This window comes from Paramisgurnus dabryanus, chromosome 8, assembly GCF_030506205.2.
Source record: "Paramisgurnus dabryanus chromosome 8, PD_genome_1.1, whole genome shotgun sequence".
Classification (NCBI taxonomy): Eukaryota; Metazoa; Chordata; class Actinopteri; order Cypriniformes; family Cobitidae; genus Paramisgurnus; species Paramisgurnus dabryanus.
The window spans coordinates 42,460,450-42,478,726 of NC_133344.1; the positions used below are offsets into that span (position 1 = coordinate 42,460,450).

At 36.0% G+C, this 18,277-nt stretch overlaps 1 protein-coding gene across 1 annotated transcript in view; it reads right to left on the minus strand.

Annotated features, from left to right (window-relative positions):
* The window catches only part of LOC135771555 (protein Atg16l2-like), a 37,422-nt gene that overhangs the window by 7,731 nt on the left and 11,414 nt on the right, over positions 1 to 18,277 (minus strand). Inside the window, exons 10-16 of the mRNA XM_065281853.2 lie at positions 17,882 to 17,987; positions 17,339 to 17,409; positions 14,221 to 14,292; positions 12,130 to 12,250; positions 11,839 to 11,944; positions 2,423 to 2,572; positions 1,660 to 1,707 (exon numbers count right to left, since the gene is read on the minus strand). Coding sequence (XP_065137925.1) covers positions 1,660 to 1,707; positions 2,423 to 2,572; positions 11,839 to 11,944; positions 12,130 to 12,250; positions 14,221 to 14,292; positions 17,339 to 17,409; positions 17,882 to 17,987 — 674 coding nt within the window. The remainder of the gene's footprint in view (positions 1 to 1,659; positions 1,708 to 2,422; positions 2,573 to 11,838; positions 11,945 to 12,129; positions 12,251 to 14,220; positions 14,293 to 17,338; positions 17,410 to 17,881; positions 17,988 to 18,277) is intronic.

Genomic DNA, 18,277 nt, shown 5'->3' on the forward strand with positions numbered 1-18,277 from the left:
TACTAGCAATAGTCATAGCTATAAAGTGAAAGATATTGAATTATGAGTCTGGTACTGGTAATAAGGGAAAATGATGAGAGACGAAGAAGCTTATGAATGACGAATAAACCATCAGATGTCTGTTTGTAGCTCTCTATCCTCTTTCAAGTGCTCATGTCAGATTCAGTTGTGAAAAAAGACACCAAAGCCACAGTGCATTCTGGACTTGCTGTCTCCATGGAAACTGTATATGTCTATGCTGGGAGGCGTAGATATCACAGGCGCTAAAGACTCATCTGTAAAACTCGTTTCTCTTCTTACAGTGCATCAAATACAAAGAAAATTGCAGGCTCGGATTATGTTAACAAAATGATGGAAGGTTGAATGCTCCCTCTGTTTTATGATTTTGTTTAAATACATCTGGAGCAAAGCGTACCATTTATAGGTTGGAAATTGAAAGCAGCTATTTATGTCTTGAATACAGCATCTCACAAAGCCCTCTTTTATAAATAAAGGGATACATAAATCTATTTGAGCGAATCTAAAGGCTAAAGAAAAAGAAATTAAATCTTTCATGAAGGAAATGACTGTAAAAGACAGCAAAAATCAGCTTTTGGAAGTCCCATTCATTTTTCCAATGAGAAATTATTACCTCCCATGAGCTCCTACAGTAGGTTTTAGGTTTTCAATGGAAATGTGATTTTTTTTAAACGACAGAAACAAACAACAATGAAGAACTACGCAACGCACGGGATCAATTAAAGAAGATGATGCTATAAAACCGTTCAGTCCTATAGACGGTTTCATCGGACGCACGTGCGCTGACGCGATACACGTCTGGATCCGAACTTACTTCCGGTTTTGGGGTTTTTTAATGGTCTGACTAGTTGCTAAACTGATCTTGAACAAATGCCTCGTCGAAAATAACAAATGTTTTGGTTTCCTAGGTAATCTATTTGTTGTTTATTTTGCTTGTTAGATAAATAAATAAACTATGTTTAAAGAGCTTTGTTGTTATTTATTCTTAGCTGAGTTTACCGGAAGTTACGTGTGGACCACGACAGCTGCTTGTTTATGTTGTTACTGCTGAAACCGTCTATAAAGCATTGTCAATGATGTCTTCTTATATACTTATATATTGTATACTTGTATATATTGTATACCTGAATATTTACTGATAAACTTCAAATTACTTACAAATGAAATAAAAACACTTCAAAAATTGTCTCATCATTCACAAAATGGTTCATAGTTCTAATCAAATTTATGCAGGGGTCTACACCATCAACGCAATAATACATTTACAACAATAATTTTTTCTTGTCTGGTCCGCTGTGAGCATTCAAAAGAAAATCCCAAACAAGATGTGACTCCTGCTAACACGCTCGAAAACAAGAGTAACAAACCAAATCCATCTCGCCAGCTGTTTCTACCCAGGAGGTCACAACCTTTCTCCATTCATTAAAGTAGAAGGATTGAATTTTCTATCTCAGTGTAAATCCACATGACCTCTGTGAACTGAAACTGTATACAGAAAAGTCAAGACTGCCAGGGCTCATTTAGATGCCAGGTGCCTTCAACAGGAACAGCGGCATGTTTTAGGGACCGTAATCATTACGATGCATGCCATATCAAATGAGATAAAGCCTAGAGATAGGTGTCCTGTTTGTTTTGACTCACCTGAAGATGGCCTTGGTGCTGTCACTTCCACATTTGAAGCCCTCCGCCCTAAAGACATCAATAACACAGAGAGACAAATACTTACTGGTCTGCAGAATAAACAAAACTAAGGAAAGTGCTTGTTCAACTATAGCCCAACAGATTTTAGGATTTTTAGGTCATGTTCTGTTTGTAAAACTAGCATCCTTGTTTTCATCTCTTGCATTTTTTTCTTATTTATTCATTTCAATTATGATCCCGACTGTAAAAGCCCATCTAAAGTCATTATTTGTGATTTACTGTTTTCTACATAAAATCATCCTACACAATGTATAGAGCTTGATATAAGACTTTGACAGAATTAAAATCTCTCAATATAAATATGTTATTATAAACTTGCATCCAATGTAAAAGTAATCATCATTGAATCTTAATTATTCATACAAATTATTCAAAATTATTCAACTGCGGTACAGTTCAAGTGCTATTACAGGTCCTTTTTTATTTATAAGACCTGTCTAATGATAATCGGCCCTTAATGTAGCCTATAAATAAAGTTTTATGTAATCTAGATTACTTCTTTCAGTAGGTTGGGGGTTATATAGGCAGTAGGTTGTATATACTGTATTACTTCACCTTTGTATGCCTTCACATATAGCAAAATGACGATAAAGTACATTTGAACTGACATTTTTTCAGCTATTCAGCTATTTGTGTTGTATCTTTGGCACACAGAAACACGCTTTCCTTGCATCAGGTGTGAAATGAATTTGAGGATTTTTACCTGAAAACCACCCTGTCATTGCTCTTTCTCAGGTCAACCAGCTGTAGGATGTTATCTCTGGAGCAGCTGAGTAACTGTTTGTGATCGGGGCAGAGGTCCAATGATGTCACCCTGCCCTGAAGAGGAACTTCCTGTGTGCACGTCGCTGCCCTGTGGATACAAATATACATGTGTGAAGATAATAACTCAATGCTCGCACTTAATTTACAGTTTGTGCACTTGTAATGTATATACCCCAAAAATTGTTAGCATAGGGTTGGTACCAAGTTCGACTGCTTAACAAATAATCGCAACTAATCGTTTCCAGAATAAACGTTTTTGGTTACATTATTTGTGTGTACTGTGTATAATAATTATGTATATGTCCACTCACCTAAAGGATTATTAGGAACACCATACTAATACTGTGTTTGACCCCCTTTCGGCTTCAGAACTGCCTTAATTCTACGTGGCATTGATTCAACAAGGTGCTGAAAGCATTCTTTAGAAATGTTTGCCCATATTGATAAGATAGCATTTTGCAGTTGATGGAGATCTGTGGGATGCACATCCAGGGCACGAAGCTCCAGTTCCACCACATCCCAAAGATGATCTATTGGGTTGAGATCGGGTGACTGTGGGGGCCATTTTAGTACAGTGAACTCATTGTCATGTTCAAGAAACCAATTTGAAATGATTCGAGCTTTGTGACATGGTGCATTATCCTGCTGGAAGTAGCCATCAGAGGATGGGTACATGGTGGTCATAAAGGGATAGACATGGTCAGAAACAATGCTCAGGTAGGCCGTGGCATTTAAACAATGCCCAATTGGCACTAAGGGACCTAAAGTGTGCCAAGAAAACATCCCCCACACCATTACACCACCACCACCAGCCTGCACAGTGGAAACAAAGCATGATGGATCCATGTTCTCATTCTGTTAACGCCAAATTCTGATTCTACCATCTGAATGTCTCAACAGAAATCGAGACTCATCAGACCAGGCAACATTTTTCCAGTCTTCAACTGTCCAATTTTGGTAAGCTAGTGCAAACTGTAGCGTCTTTTTCCTATTTGTAGTGGAGATGAGTGGTACCCGGTGGGGTCTTCTGCTGTTGTATCCCATCCGCCTCAAGGTTGTGCGTGTTGTGGCTTCACAAATGCTTTGCTGCATACCTTGGTTCAACGAGTGGTTATTTCAGTCAAAGTTGCTCTTCTATCAGCTTGAATCAGTCGGCCGATTGATGTGAAATACTAAGACTGGCGCGTCTGGCACCAACAACCATGCCACACTCAAAATTGCTTAAATCACTTTACTTTCCCATTCTGACATTCAGTTTGGAGTTCAGGAGATGGTCTTGTTCAGGACCACACCCCTAAATGCATTGAAGCAACTGCCATGTGATTGGTTGAGAAATTGAACAGATCTTCCTAATAATCCTTTAGGTGAGTGTATAAATACACACACATGCATATATTTCAGAAATATTTACATGTATATATACATTTTATATTTAAATATAATTTATATTATATATAAATATATTTTATGTACTGTATGTGTGTGCATTTGTTTATATATACATAATTACTATATACAGTGCACGCACACATATGATGTAAAAACTTTTATTCTACAAACGATTAGTTGCGATTAATCGTTATGCAGCCCTAGTACCAAGTAAGTGTATACAGTATGTGTACATGTAGAACAGGGGCCGGTTGCACCAGCTGTGCGTAAGTTACAACGTAGCTTAGTTACGACGTAAATAGGCACTAAGTTACAACTTACGCACTACTAAATGTTTTTGCGTTGCACCATTAAACTTAGTTTAAGCGTAACAATACGTTGTAACTAAATATTTACGGAAGCCCCTGTCCATGAATAACGTTTGGAATAAGATGTCATCCAGATTATATAACATCGATGAGCTCGTATTAATTATGAAGAGCCGCAAATTCGCCAACGACTTTTCAAGAACTGTTTAATTTTCTGTGTATCCATCAATTAAAATAAGATTTAAAATTTCTTCCTGTTTATTTTCTCTTCCATGTGTGGGATATATATTTTCAATTAAAAGTGTATTGTTTTGAGTTCGATAACATATGCTTTAACGTCTTTTTTTAACTTTCAGTTTAGGCGAGACAAGAATGAGTTTGAAATTACGTACTGTTCAGACTATTTCCTGCTTGCCCATTATAAGGCTTGTGATTGGGTTAAGGAAAATAAACGTCATTCTATGCGACAACGCATTACTTTATGGAGAGCTTACGACCTACTAGCTACGTTCTTCCTTAAGAACAAGTGGTGCAACCGAATTAAGTAAAGAGTTAGTTATAAACTAGCTAGTAGTTACTAAGCCTCTAGTTTGGACTTTACGTCCCAGTTTAAGTAAGAACTTACGAACGACTGGTGCAACCCTACCCAGGACACTACTACCTTAATAATTATTAATAATTTCAGTGTAATGCTGCATTAAAATAGATAGTTGCTACAGTATATAGATTCAGTACTGCTGCCAAATATTTTACTTCCATTGTTATTCACATCATGATGCTTTTTTACTTTTAATAGATAGAACGATAACATAAAGTAGAATGGTATCATTAAAGGAGGCAAACCAGACTCAAACTCAGCAGTATGAGCATCATTGATCAATGTGTAAATGTAATATTTGAGCCAACCATCAATGTGATGTCTCTGTAGCTCAAATAATAGAGCCTGGCATCAGTAGTGCAAAGGTCATGCGTTTAATTCCCAAGAAACAAATAATATCCAAAGGTCACCCTATTGAAAATCCATCTTCAAAGTCGTTGTCATGTTATTTTTGTGTCACGTATTACAACAAATCAAATAATGATGCTAAGGACCTATCCGCTTCCCTTGAAAATCTGAAATCTGACAGCACCAGTTCTCTCTACAGTCTTTGAGAAGATTGATGTCATGATGGTTCGTCCCATCACACCATGAGTGATTTACTTGTGAAGTGAAAAAAGGCAGCAGCAGATTTCAAGCAAGCTTTCAAGCCACAGTCTGCTTTTTCCTTTTATATTCTAACACGTTATCATATGGACAACGGCAAGGGTAAAAAAATGACATCAGGGATTTCAAGATTTATGACGTCTGCCAAATTCAAACAGCATTCCACAAGACACTAAGCACAGAAACAAACAGGTGTCAAGCATTTATTGCCTATTAAAACATGTTATAGTTATGTTTACAAGATATGTTTACTGAGCCTGTACTTCTTTATTGTCACAAAAAAAGTAGAATTACAAGAAGTACTGTATTGCATGACGAAAAAAGCAAATAACATAATAAATGCTCAAATCCCATTACAACAAGATGAGAAGAGAGACAATTATGTGGGCTGACGGTTGCTAGGAGACAAGCGAGCCGTCGGCTCTCAGTTGCCACTGCTGAGATTGAATGAGACATGTCAAGGACTGAGCCGGGGTGTAAATAATGGCTCTCTATGGCGTCATCCATATTGTCCGTTACATTCGCCATCATGCTTTGTGACCTGTGGAAACGGGACTTTGGTGGACCAAGATCCTTGGTGCTTTTATTTTACCCCTCTTATCTAATCTATGCAATCGAAACCCACTGAGATCCTAAATAACGTGGGTTACATAACAAATGAACCGCATTATAACTGGGATGATTTTACTATCAAGCAGTGATTTCCAAAGCAACTTTATTCATACTGTAATAAAATAAAGTAGAATGGTATCACCACCTGAGGTATGACATAAGAATTATGCAACACTATTATTATAGTAATAGGTTATGTAAGCTGTGGTTACGTCATCACGCTAATAAATCAAATACAGCTGTTCAGATTAAACTAAAAATGCTTGTTTACTTATCAAGATAATTTTTAACGCACAGCTCCATGCTTTTACATTTATTGACTACTTCATATGTTATTTGACCTTAAAATATATGGTTGATGTCAGTGCAATACAGCTCCATTATCCCCTTATAGTGCACCATGTGCCATTCCTCATATAAGAACTAGTAAATGTATTAACAAATGTCTGATATCAAGAATTTTTTACTGCATGTGACAAACTGTAAGTTTTGAATGTTCATCTTCTAAATTTGCATTTCAACACACTTCCTCAGAGATGATGGTCCATATAAACATGGTAGCATCACGCAGTAACTGCATAGTGGCGGCTGCACATCCATGATGCGAATCTGCCGTTCCACCACCCTATTGGGTTGTGATCTGGTGACTGTGGAGGCCATTGGAGTACAGTGAACTCATTGTCATGTTTAAGAAACCAGTCTAAGATTATTTGAAGTTTGTGACACGGTGCTGGGAATTATCCTGCTTCTGGAAGTAGCCATCAGAAGATGGGTACACTGTGGTCATAGAGGTTGGTACTCAGTTGGTACTTAGGGGATCAATCTGTGGCAAGAAAATATCCCTCACACCATTACAACATCACCACCAGTACTCAGCCTAGCCTGTCTGGCACCAACAACAATTCCATGTGTAAATGTCACTTAAATCCCTTTCATCCCAATTCTGATACTTGGTTTAAACAGCAAGTCATCTTCACCATGTAAAGATGCTTAAAGTTGCTGCCATTTGACTGGTTGATAAGCAATTTGTGTAATCCAAGGGGCAATGTTATGGTCTCTCTAGTAAATCCACAGAAGTGACGCCAAAAGGGAGCCAATCCCATAGACCCCATCACATATTTAAATGTCCAACTTTACAGCAGTAAAAAAATGTTTAAACTTTGTACAAAAAGTGGTTTTGGTTTATATAGCTAATTTTGCCCTTCTTGTAATTTATATCAAGTCTATATCAAGTTACTGCATAATTAAGGGCGTGGCCATTTGAGTGACAGGTGGATTGCCAATGCTGTCACTACCATCAAGCTTGGCAGGGTGTGGTTTTGTAAACCAGGAACCTGAGCTTCATCCTTGTTCCACCTCCTAGCCCATTTTTTGTTATCAGGGAGTGACACACTGTGACACACTGCCAAGATGGTGACGGCCGGCTCTGCCCACTTTGGGTTTCAAAAATGCTCTTCAGAAAACCATGGGTGTCGTCACAGACACTACGTCCATGTCTTTTGCAGTCTACTGTGTTAACAAGCATTCGACTGGTGAGTGTACAGTATATCCTACAAACGTATTTATACTGAGAAAAAAACGATTTATTTTCATTTCATGATAGTTTCAGATTAATACATGTTGTAATGTTCATTATTAGTTCAGGTTAACTTCTGTAGCTTACTAATGGTAACAAATAGAAACCTTTTGTAAAGTGTTGTTTTATGTGCAGGGCTAGAGTGGGACTCATTTTCAGCCCTGGAGTTTTATCCCTTAGACCGGCCCACTTGACTTCAGACTGACTATATTAAAATAATAGCATTAAATCCTCAGTAGCCTACATTAGTCTGCAAAAGTGCACTGTACTCTGCAGCCTTGCAATTCATTGTATTTTTTTTAAATATATAATTTCCAATTATGATTTTTCCCAAAATTGTGTAGCCCTACCATAAGGTATATTATTTAATTAAAGGTATAGCGTAGTATTTTCTTTTTCGTGGTGGATCATCAAGACTATTGGTCATCCCAGTTGTCAATCATTCTGATGATATGTTGACGTAAGGCTGTCATACGTGCTCATCCCTAGGTTCACTTTCTGCACATCGGGTGTATATGTGTGGGGGGCTACGGTTTAAGCCATTCATTGAAGCTCCTGTTCTCATCGTGTTTTTTTTAAATGCCTGAGGGTCACAAGAGAAAAAGTGTCTACGAATTATATGACAAGAAAAGAAAAGACTATGAAGAAAGAAACAAGACCAGAGTGTTTTTGGCAGACTATTTCACACGCTGGTGTGCACTAAAAGCACAGGTTGGGCTTCCCACGCAAAGTTTCTACTCGACAGGTAAAGTTTGGCATGCTATTGGGAGAAATCCATTTAAAATCACTGCTAGTAAAAGTTGATGTAAGCTATGATTAAGATGCTAGCCCTGGCACAAGTCAAGAACCGCGCAGACATGCTAAACATCCGACAGAAACTTGTAAACAGAGCAAAGAGAAGAACTAGGCTCATGCATGCTCTCTCTCTTTCTCGTGCACACGTTTGATAGGCGTTCCCTCTCTGGAGCAGGTAGAGTGTTGCGCATGTGCATTTTTTTAAAAAGAGGGTGCTTATTTTAAAAAATCGGGAAAATCTTCCGCTATACCTTTAAATTGATTCAAAAACTACTAAAAGGGTTTTCCCATATATTTTTATTGTTAAAAAATTGTGGATCTTAAGATTACAAATCAAGTCGGACTCAAGTTTATTTTAAAATCTACACTCAAATATAGTATTTGTCTGAAACAAAACTCATGTCCACAGGCGAGCGCTTTGAAAAGCATAAGAAAACGGCCTGTCCATCGGGACACAATTAACTTGGGCATAAAGCGGTGGGTCATATCCCACCCGCAAATTACACAAGTGGGACTGTATAATATTGTAAGTGATGGCAGTCTAGGGACAGCAACCTTCACCCCAGTGGCATGACAAGAGAAAAAAAGCATCTGGTCCTCCCAATGGCCAATCCGGGCCCGTTTATGTGTTACCCAACTGCATAACTTATATTTATAAAAAGCAGCATGTTACTTTCGTTCGGTTCCACAAATAGTAGTGCTATTATTGGCATGTTTTCTCGTAGACAACATCTTTTAGATGTTTATGTTTGTAAATACTGTGTAGCAGCCTAGTGTATAGCTGTCCTTACAATCTCATAGCCTCTTGCTTGCAGGCTAAATAGGTGCCAAATAGAAAAATAGGTTTCTTTATGTATTTGTTAACTGGGCCATACAGCAGGTACAACGGTTGCCAAAAATTAACATGGTTTATACTTAAAAGGACATTCCACTTTTTTTTTAAAAAAAATGCACATTTTCCAGCTCCCCTAGAGTTAAAACATTTGATTTTTACCGTTTTGGAATCCATTCAGCTGATCTACAGGTCTGGCGCTAGCACTTTTAGCATAGCTTAGCACAATACATTGAATCTGATTAGACCATTAGCATCGCGCTAAAAAATAACCAAAGAGTTTCGAAATTTTTCCTATTTAAAACTTGACTCTTTCGTAGTTACTTTGCTGATGTAACATGGCTGCAGCAGGCGTAGTGATATTACCCACTGCCTGAAAATAGTCCCCTGCTATTGAAAGTTACTAGTAAGGGGACTATTTTCAGGCCGTGCGTAATATCACTACGCCTGCTGCAGCCATATTATTTTGCTGGAATGAGAGTATAGTTCATAGCCATATCTGCCTGGAAAATCACAACTTTTAATTTTCTGTCGGTCTTAATACACGATGTATCTACAGAAGAGTCAAGTTTTAAATAGAAAAAATATCTAAACTCTTTGGTTATTTTTTAGCGCGATGCTAATGGTCTAATCAGATTCAATGGATTATGCTAAAAGTGTAAACGCCAGTCCCGGAGATCAGCTGAATGGATTCCAAAACGGTAAAAATCAAATGTTTAACTCTAGGGCAGCTGGAAAATGAACTTTTTTTTTTTAAAGTGCAATGTCCCTTTAAAGAATATGCTTAATCGACAAAAATATAATATTGCAAGTTTTTAAAAAGGCTTATTTTCTATGAGCACAATGGAATTTTGCTATTCTTTTGATTTTGTGGTGAAATCTGACCCCTATATGTTCTCTACAGGTTCAGAGAGATTTGTCTTTTAAAATTCCTCCATAAATAGTTTACCCATCCAAAAAATAAGGGATAATCTTTAATTGAACCCAAAGGATCAAACCTTTAGCCTACAGATAAAATCACATCTGCAAAATTAATTTCATGCAGAGCAGCACAAACGCCTTTGAGGGAGAACTGCCAACCCACATGAAACACGTCCTGCCAGTATGACCGAGTTGTTTCGAAAGACCAATCTCACACATTCACACCAAAGCATTAACATGCTGTCTGGATGATATCACACGCACCTGAGGCTAATCTCTTTTGGTTTCCATACCAGCAGGACATTATTCAGAATAAACTAATCAAAAACAAGAGCTGTTTGCTGTGAATATCACTATAGCAATTAAGATATTTATGATGTCAAATTGTCTTGATTGGCTACGCTTACATGCACACCAACAATTCTGATTGTCTGATTGTCAATAATCTGAGTATGAGATAAATACGTACAGCAAGTATATAAAGAGTTCAGATGCAAAACCCTCCAAGTGTTTTCTTTTAAGTGAGCATTTTTTAATCAGACTCTTAATGGATTCTGACAACAAACAGTCTGAATGACCTTTGATGAGAATTTGTTTTTTTGGAAAGGTGGCTTATTTTAATGCTTGTCTTGTCTTATTTTAAGTCTTCTTGAGGTCCCCTAGGAAATTGCACACTGTCTGTGCGTTATGGGTTTTCTCACCTTTATTAAAAAAGGATAACATTTCCAGACTATTCTGTCTCTACTTATTTGAATAGAAAAAACAAAACACTTGCGATCCCAATCATCATGGATAACAGAAGAAATAGATTTGGATTTGCAGCTATAGGTGGCGTACGTGGATCAGGTGTGACTCATCTTCCCTGACCTTCACCCACAAACACTTCATTTCTTGTTTTCTGTAACTTTATCTCTCTCAAACACACATAAAAACACTTCTACGACACTTGTCCATCTGTGGAGGTCTACAGACATGATTCACATTTGCCATTTGATATCGCCAACAAGAAATCCATTATACATTAAAGCTGCTCACACAGAACTCAAACAACCCTAACCCAAACATACTGTTTGCACTTACTAACCACTAAACATACACATTATAACCATGAATTAACATACTGACTGATTGATGTTAAGTAATTTTAATACACATTACAACTCCTCCAACCTAGTTGTAAATGACGCCTCTCTATAGGCAACGTTCAGAGATTTAACAGATGTTAGTCTCAACGTAAGGCGGTGTGGCCATGAACATTCATTGACTGCCTGATGCATATTTCAAATATGAAAAGCTCTAATCTTTACACAATTTCTGGATGTCAGGGAGCACAGTTTTTTTTTTAGGATACCAACTTAATTATTAATAATTTTTAACGTATGCAGACCACGAGGAAAACCCATTTACTTTCGGTTTTAAGATAAGACTAGACGTTCAAATGTCACAAACACATTATTTGGTTAAATTATTTGTAAATATAATGACACATGTTATTAAAAGACATATTTATATCTATTTTCTGTGTAATATTAAACTGTACATGTCAAAATGATTTTCAGCGGTGTGTTATTAGTTTTAAGCGGTAGTTATATAAAAAGAAAAAACCTTGGAATGTTGTAATCATTCCAACGAGCCGTGTAATAAGATGCTATAATGATCACAAATTACAAGCTTGCTTTATTAAATTGCTATATTGCTGTAGTTTCATTGTTCTTACCTGCTGTCCCAAAAGCGTATTTTCCTGTCGTAATGGCCGCTGATGATGAAGTACTCTGAGCACACAACATCACTACAGTAAGATAACACTTCAATGGTTTGTATGCCTGGATGTAGTACAAAGAGAAAAACAAGATCCAGAATAAATTAGAAATGGATTATGCTGATCTGACATTTAACTGGGAAAAATAAAATTTCATTGGAAATAAAGTCACGTCTATGTTAATGTGCCGTGTAATACATATGCAAAAGGTGTAACTATGCATAAAAGTGTGTTTTGTGTGACACATACATGCTGCTCGCTGGAGATCCCATATCCTTACGGTTCGGTCCGCACTGCCTGTCACCACCTGTCTCTGACTGTATTTAAACCTGGCTGCTGTCACTTTACGAGAATGGCCTGTCAATGTAACCTGCAATGATACAGTAATAAATAAACTTTATTATCTTACTGGTCAGATTACAGGCCAAAAATAAAATAAAGAATAAATGATCTTTTGCTTAGAGAATAAAACATTATTTAGTAACTGTGTTGTGACATTATACAATACATTTTTTACCTAATAATTTTTCTATTCTTTTTTCACACATTATCATTTACCTAAAATGTTACTCTTAAAAGCACAGTTCGGCCAAAAAGAAAAATTCTGTCATTATTTAAATTTTAAATAATTTAAATTTTTGGGGTAAATTATTCCTTTAAAGGCAGAGTGCAAGATTTTTGAAAAACACTTTGGAAAAAGGAATCGGGCCGAGTATCAAAACACACTTGTAGCCAATCAGCAGTAAGGGGCGTGTCTACTAACCAACATCGTTGCCTGGGTTGCGTATGTGTGGGGCGGGTCTATCAAAAGAAGGTCCAGATTCTGTTGGGGTTGGGGCGTGTTTGTTTAGGTGATTTCAAATGTCAACATTGGCTTTCAGAGATCATGCACCCCGCCTTTAAGAGTCCTGAAAACATGCCTTATTTTCGTTATGAATAATGTTTTCATCTTCTTGTTTTTAAGATCTGTGACATATTTTATGAAATTAATCAAACATCTCCATTACAGTTATACTGGGGTGAAATGAATAATTGATGTTACATCATTATGAGCTAATAGCATCTTGCTAAAATAGCTTGCTGTTATCTTCAATGAGATGGATAGTAAGGAAGTCCTTGCATGATATGCTATTTCTCATGGCTTTATTAAGACAGGATACTCAAAAATGCTGGGTTTCAAGCCATGATTGGGTAAAATACGTATAAACCCAACCATTAGGTTTAAATGAATCTAAAAATGTTCACATTTGACCCAAACACTTCTTGAAATAGCCCAGTGCAGATTTGTGTTTATGTTTGTGCTGTGTGTCAGGTCACAACAAACAACAGAAGATGATGTGATTAAAGATGACACATAGATACAAGTGTCTTAAATCATCTGTCCTAGTTTTTATGTCCTGTGCGTTTTATTTGTCCTCTTTATTGATGTCAACCTGTCTGTAACACTTGTATTTGTTTGTATTTGATATCTGGGTCATTCCTTTTACGCAATACATCCCTGTTAAAGGGACAGTTCACCAAAAATGAACATTGTCATCATTTACTTGCCCTGATGTCGTTTGAACCTCCAATGTCTTTCTTTGTTCTTTAAAACGTAAATGCAGATTTACATCTCTTTCAGTGCACATTCTCTGTTGTTTTAAATCATTAGATTTAGGATGTTTAAATGTCTGCAGGACCCTTAAAAACAAAAGTCGAGTGCAGTTATTTTGGGTCTTTTTGAAGCTTGAAGGTATTTTTGCTTATTATGGGAGTGGATGGTGACTGAGGGGGTTACCCAAAAAACAATTTGCATTTGGGCTCTGAAGAACAAAGAAAGACACTGAAGGTTCAAACGACATGAAGGTGAGTAAATAATGACAACGTTTTAATTTTGGGGTGAACAATCCATACTTAAAGGTGTAGCGGAGGATTTTCTCGAATTTTAGAAAAGAACCGCCTTTTCCATTTTTTTTAAAAAATGCAATTGCGCAACACTCCTGATTGACAACTAGGAGGACCAATAGTCTTGATGATCCACCCGGAAAAAGAAAATCCTCCGCAATACCTTTAAGTTACTCTGTAAATTGAGAATGTGTGCTTGTGTGTGTTGTATTTTGTATTAATACATTTTGATGTATCACACTTTTTATATTTAGAGAAGTAAAACATAATCTTCACAATCTACCAGTGACGCATTTTGTTAATATTAATAAATATGAAAATCTAAGCAGGCACAGCAGCAGACATCTATAAAATGTCTGACTCTGATCCGTCTCATCTACTGATGCTACCCTATAATTCAGAGAGACAGGCTCAGACATGGGAGGTTTTGGGTTGGTGAGGGGTAAGATCTGTTACCTTGGGAACGCTGTCATCCAGTCTCCAAAATAGAGCTGACTTGTCATATGACGCAGCTAAAATCCGAGTGCCCTGATGAAAAAGCACAATGACCCACAATCCATTAGAGGAGTAACCACAGCAAAATCAACTTTTAAATCAGTCTAATATCACTAATAAAGATGCTTCAGAGACAGAGAGCTCTTAAATCACAACAGCACGCTAATACACGCTCAATATCAGTCCATTGCAAAATACTGAGATCATATTTGTTAATAAATATTAGATTAATAAGACTGCAACAAACTACAAATGAGAAATTGCACCTGCTTATAGTGCCATTTGTATGCATTCATGTTTAATGGTGCTAACATGGGCAAAAACGTAGCTGCTGAAAGATGGTAAAAGTGCATAAAACTGCACTACAAAAACAGCACTGGCTTTTGAGTTTCTTAATAACACAAGGGCAATCCATTTAAGCCAAATTTCTACACAGTAGAAAGATGTACACTAGAAGCTAAAGTATAAATAGGTCTTAACACACCCTTATGAAAAAGAAGTATACTTCAAGTTCATTTTATTAAGTATACTTAAGTAATGTTGGAGTATAGTTTTAAGTATACTTTATGTGGTAAGTGTACTAACATTTATGTTCTAGTATTATACTTGTAAGTGTACTGCTTGAATACCGCTTGGGACTAAATTGGCCCAGTTTTAGTATATAAAAGTATACTTCTAAGTGTACTATAAGTGTAAGAGTAGTCAACTTTAAGTGTACAACTAGTGCACAATTAGTTCTTCATTTGTACTGCAAGTGAACTCATGAGTATACAAGTAGTTTTCTAGACTTATACTTCAAGTGTACATGCAAATGTTCTGTTAGTGTACTCTTAGTAAACAAGTAGGTTACTAATTTTGTGCTGCAGGTATACTTCCAAGTGTTCTTTTAATATACTTTTGGTTAACTAGTAGTTTACTAGTCATATACTGAAAGTGTACATGCAAGTGTTCTGTTAGTGTACTCTTAGTAAACTAGTAGGTTACTTATTGTATACTGCTTGTGTAACAAAGCACTTTGACACTGAGGATCCATCTGCAGGTTTTTATTAAACACACTCGTATTCCAACAGGCAAGATCAAACAACAGCAAACACAGCAATGTAGGGCAGGCAAATCTCGTAGTCATGAAACAGGCAAAAGGGTGAGGGCAGGCAACAAACATACTCATAAACCAGGTTAAACAGATAAAGATCAATAAATACAGATAGATATGCAAGCAGGCAAACCACTCAGCAATGACAGCCGGTACAAATCAAGACTTTGCACTCACTGAAGAGAGTTTATATAGGCTGTCCAATGAGTTTCAGGTGGCAGACTAATCAGTCCAGGTATGCGGGATTATGGGAAATGGAGTCCAGAACGAAAGTTAATATTCAGGGGGTTCAGCCATATATATAGATATATATATACAACCTCAAATCAGAAAAAGTTGGGACACAGTAGAAATTGTGAGTAAAAAAGTAATGGAATAATTTACAAATCTCATAAACTTATATTTTATTCACAATAGTATATAGATAACATATCAAATATTGAAAGTGAGACATTTTGAAATGTCATGCCAAATATTGGCTCAATTTGGATTTCATGAGAGCTACACATTCCAAAAAAGTTGGGACAGGTAGCAATAACAGTTTAAAAGTTAAATGTACATATAAGGAACAACTAAAGGACCAATTTGCAACTTATTGGCAACATGATTGGGTATAAAAAGTGTAGCAGTGTCTCTCAGAAGTCAAGATAGGCATAGATATTCTATATTCTATTGTGAATAAAATATAAGTTTATGAGATTTGTAAATTATTCCATTACTTTATCCATTACTTTATTCCCACTGTAGTGTCCCATTATATATATATAATTTTTGTATTTATTATTTTTGTTTGATTAGCTCACTGATAGAATACGAAAGATTTAGCTTCAAATTGAAAGTACAAATAAAAGGTATATGTCAAGTATAAAAAATAATACACAGGAACATTGTATTTTACTTATATGCAATATATATACATATTTATAGTATGATGTTAAGTTCACTTAAAGTAAAGTAAAGTTGAGTAGTAAACTACTAGTTAACTAAAAGTATAGTAAAAGAATAATTGCAAGTATACCTGCCGCACACAATTAGTAACTTACTAGTTTACTAAGAGTACACTAACAGAACACTTGCATGTACACTTTCAGTATGAGTACACTAGTTAACTAAAAGTATAGTAAAAGAATACTTGCAAGTATACCTGCAGCACAAAATTAATAACCTTCTAGTTTACTAACACTAAAGAATCTCCATAAAGATAATATACATTTGTACACTATATACTTTCAAAATTTACTTAAAATATACTTTTTCTAAAGGATGCTAAATAATGTATTTTATAAATATGCTGTCAGTGCATTGATAACTTTAACAGATAAAGTGTACCTAAAATAAACTTTAAAATAAGTTCAAATTAGTATACCTTTAAAAATTGCACAGAACTTTAACTCCAAGTATATTTTTTCCAAGTACTTTTACAAAATATACTAAATTATAATTATTTTGAAATATGTTAAAAGTTTAATTGTAAGCAAATATGTTGTAAGCATACTTTCAATATATTCAAATATGGTACATTTCTTTCTAAGTATATTTGTAATGTACTATTGCAAAGTTAAATATACTTGAAATACAATAAAGTATATTTATTTGTCACCAGGGCTATTCATATGGCTTTTTGCAGCTTTCTTGATGTAGCTTTCGTTGTTGCATTTTTACTTTATACTTTTAAGTATATGTCAGTAAACAAGTATAGGCCTAATATACTTAGACATTTCGGTCAGTATAGTTCAAGTATACTTTAGTACAATTTAAGTATGTTTCTGAGAATTACCTAAAGTACATTTTAGAGAAGTACATAAAAAGTAAACTGAAAGTATACTTTCTTATTTTAAGTTTAAAAGAAGAATACTTATTGAACACTTCAATAAACTTCTTTTACGTAAGGGACAGCACAACACTCACGCTTGCATACAGCCCGATTCAATGAACAAACCATGTTTTAGCTCAAAATTAACCGTACTGAATGTGTGCATGTGTTACCGTAGGGTCGAACTCAATGCTGGTAATCCCTTCATTACTTCCATCTAGTGTACCTCTATTCTGTAGAGTTCCTGTAAAGACAAAAAGCTCATTAATATTCACTATTTCCTGTAGTGTGTTCATTAATACGGCACATCACAGATCACTCATTTCCTACACACAGATCTTTGTTTTATCTTAAATTTCACAAGGCTAGAGTGCCTTTCACCATGTTGCTTTACCGTTATGTTGTTTTTGGTGGTTTGTAAGCTTCACTGGCTAGAATTAAAAACACTCATCATGATTTCTGAATATGACTCTGGGAACAGACTGTGTGTGCAATAGTTTAATGCTTAGGGTTAGAGATTTGTGGTGCTCATATTCACAAGTCAAAACACTGGATGAGATGAGGAACTATACTTTTCAGGAGACTGACATCTGGTGGTGGTAACCAGCAAACACATTTAGGAACAAAAGCATGTGTAGTTGCCTAACTGAACCTGTTTTTGTTTTTAAACTAAAGCTGATAAAATGTGATTTAGCCAGATAAATTTTGCGATGTACCTGCTTCAATATCCCAGAGTTTAATAACTCTGTCAGTTCCTCCTGTAGCCAGCAGGTTTGATCTGGTACTGAATCTCACGGCATTGATTCCCAACTCATGAGCATCCTGAAAACACATACAGATAATATGAGTGAAGTCTATCATTCATGTAATTTCATACAGGGTATATAAGCTTGTTGTATGAGTGTATGAATGTAAACATTATAGATACATCCCAGCATATACAGTACAGAACATACACTCACCTAAAGGATTATTAGGAACACCATACTAATACTGTGTTGAACCCCTTTCGCCTTCAGAACTGCCTTAATTCTATGTGGCATTGATTCAACAACGTGCTGAAAGCATTCTTTAGAAATGTTGGCCCATACTGATAGGATAGCCTCTTGCAG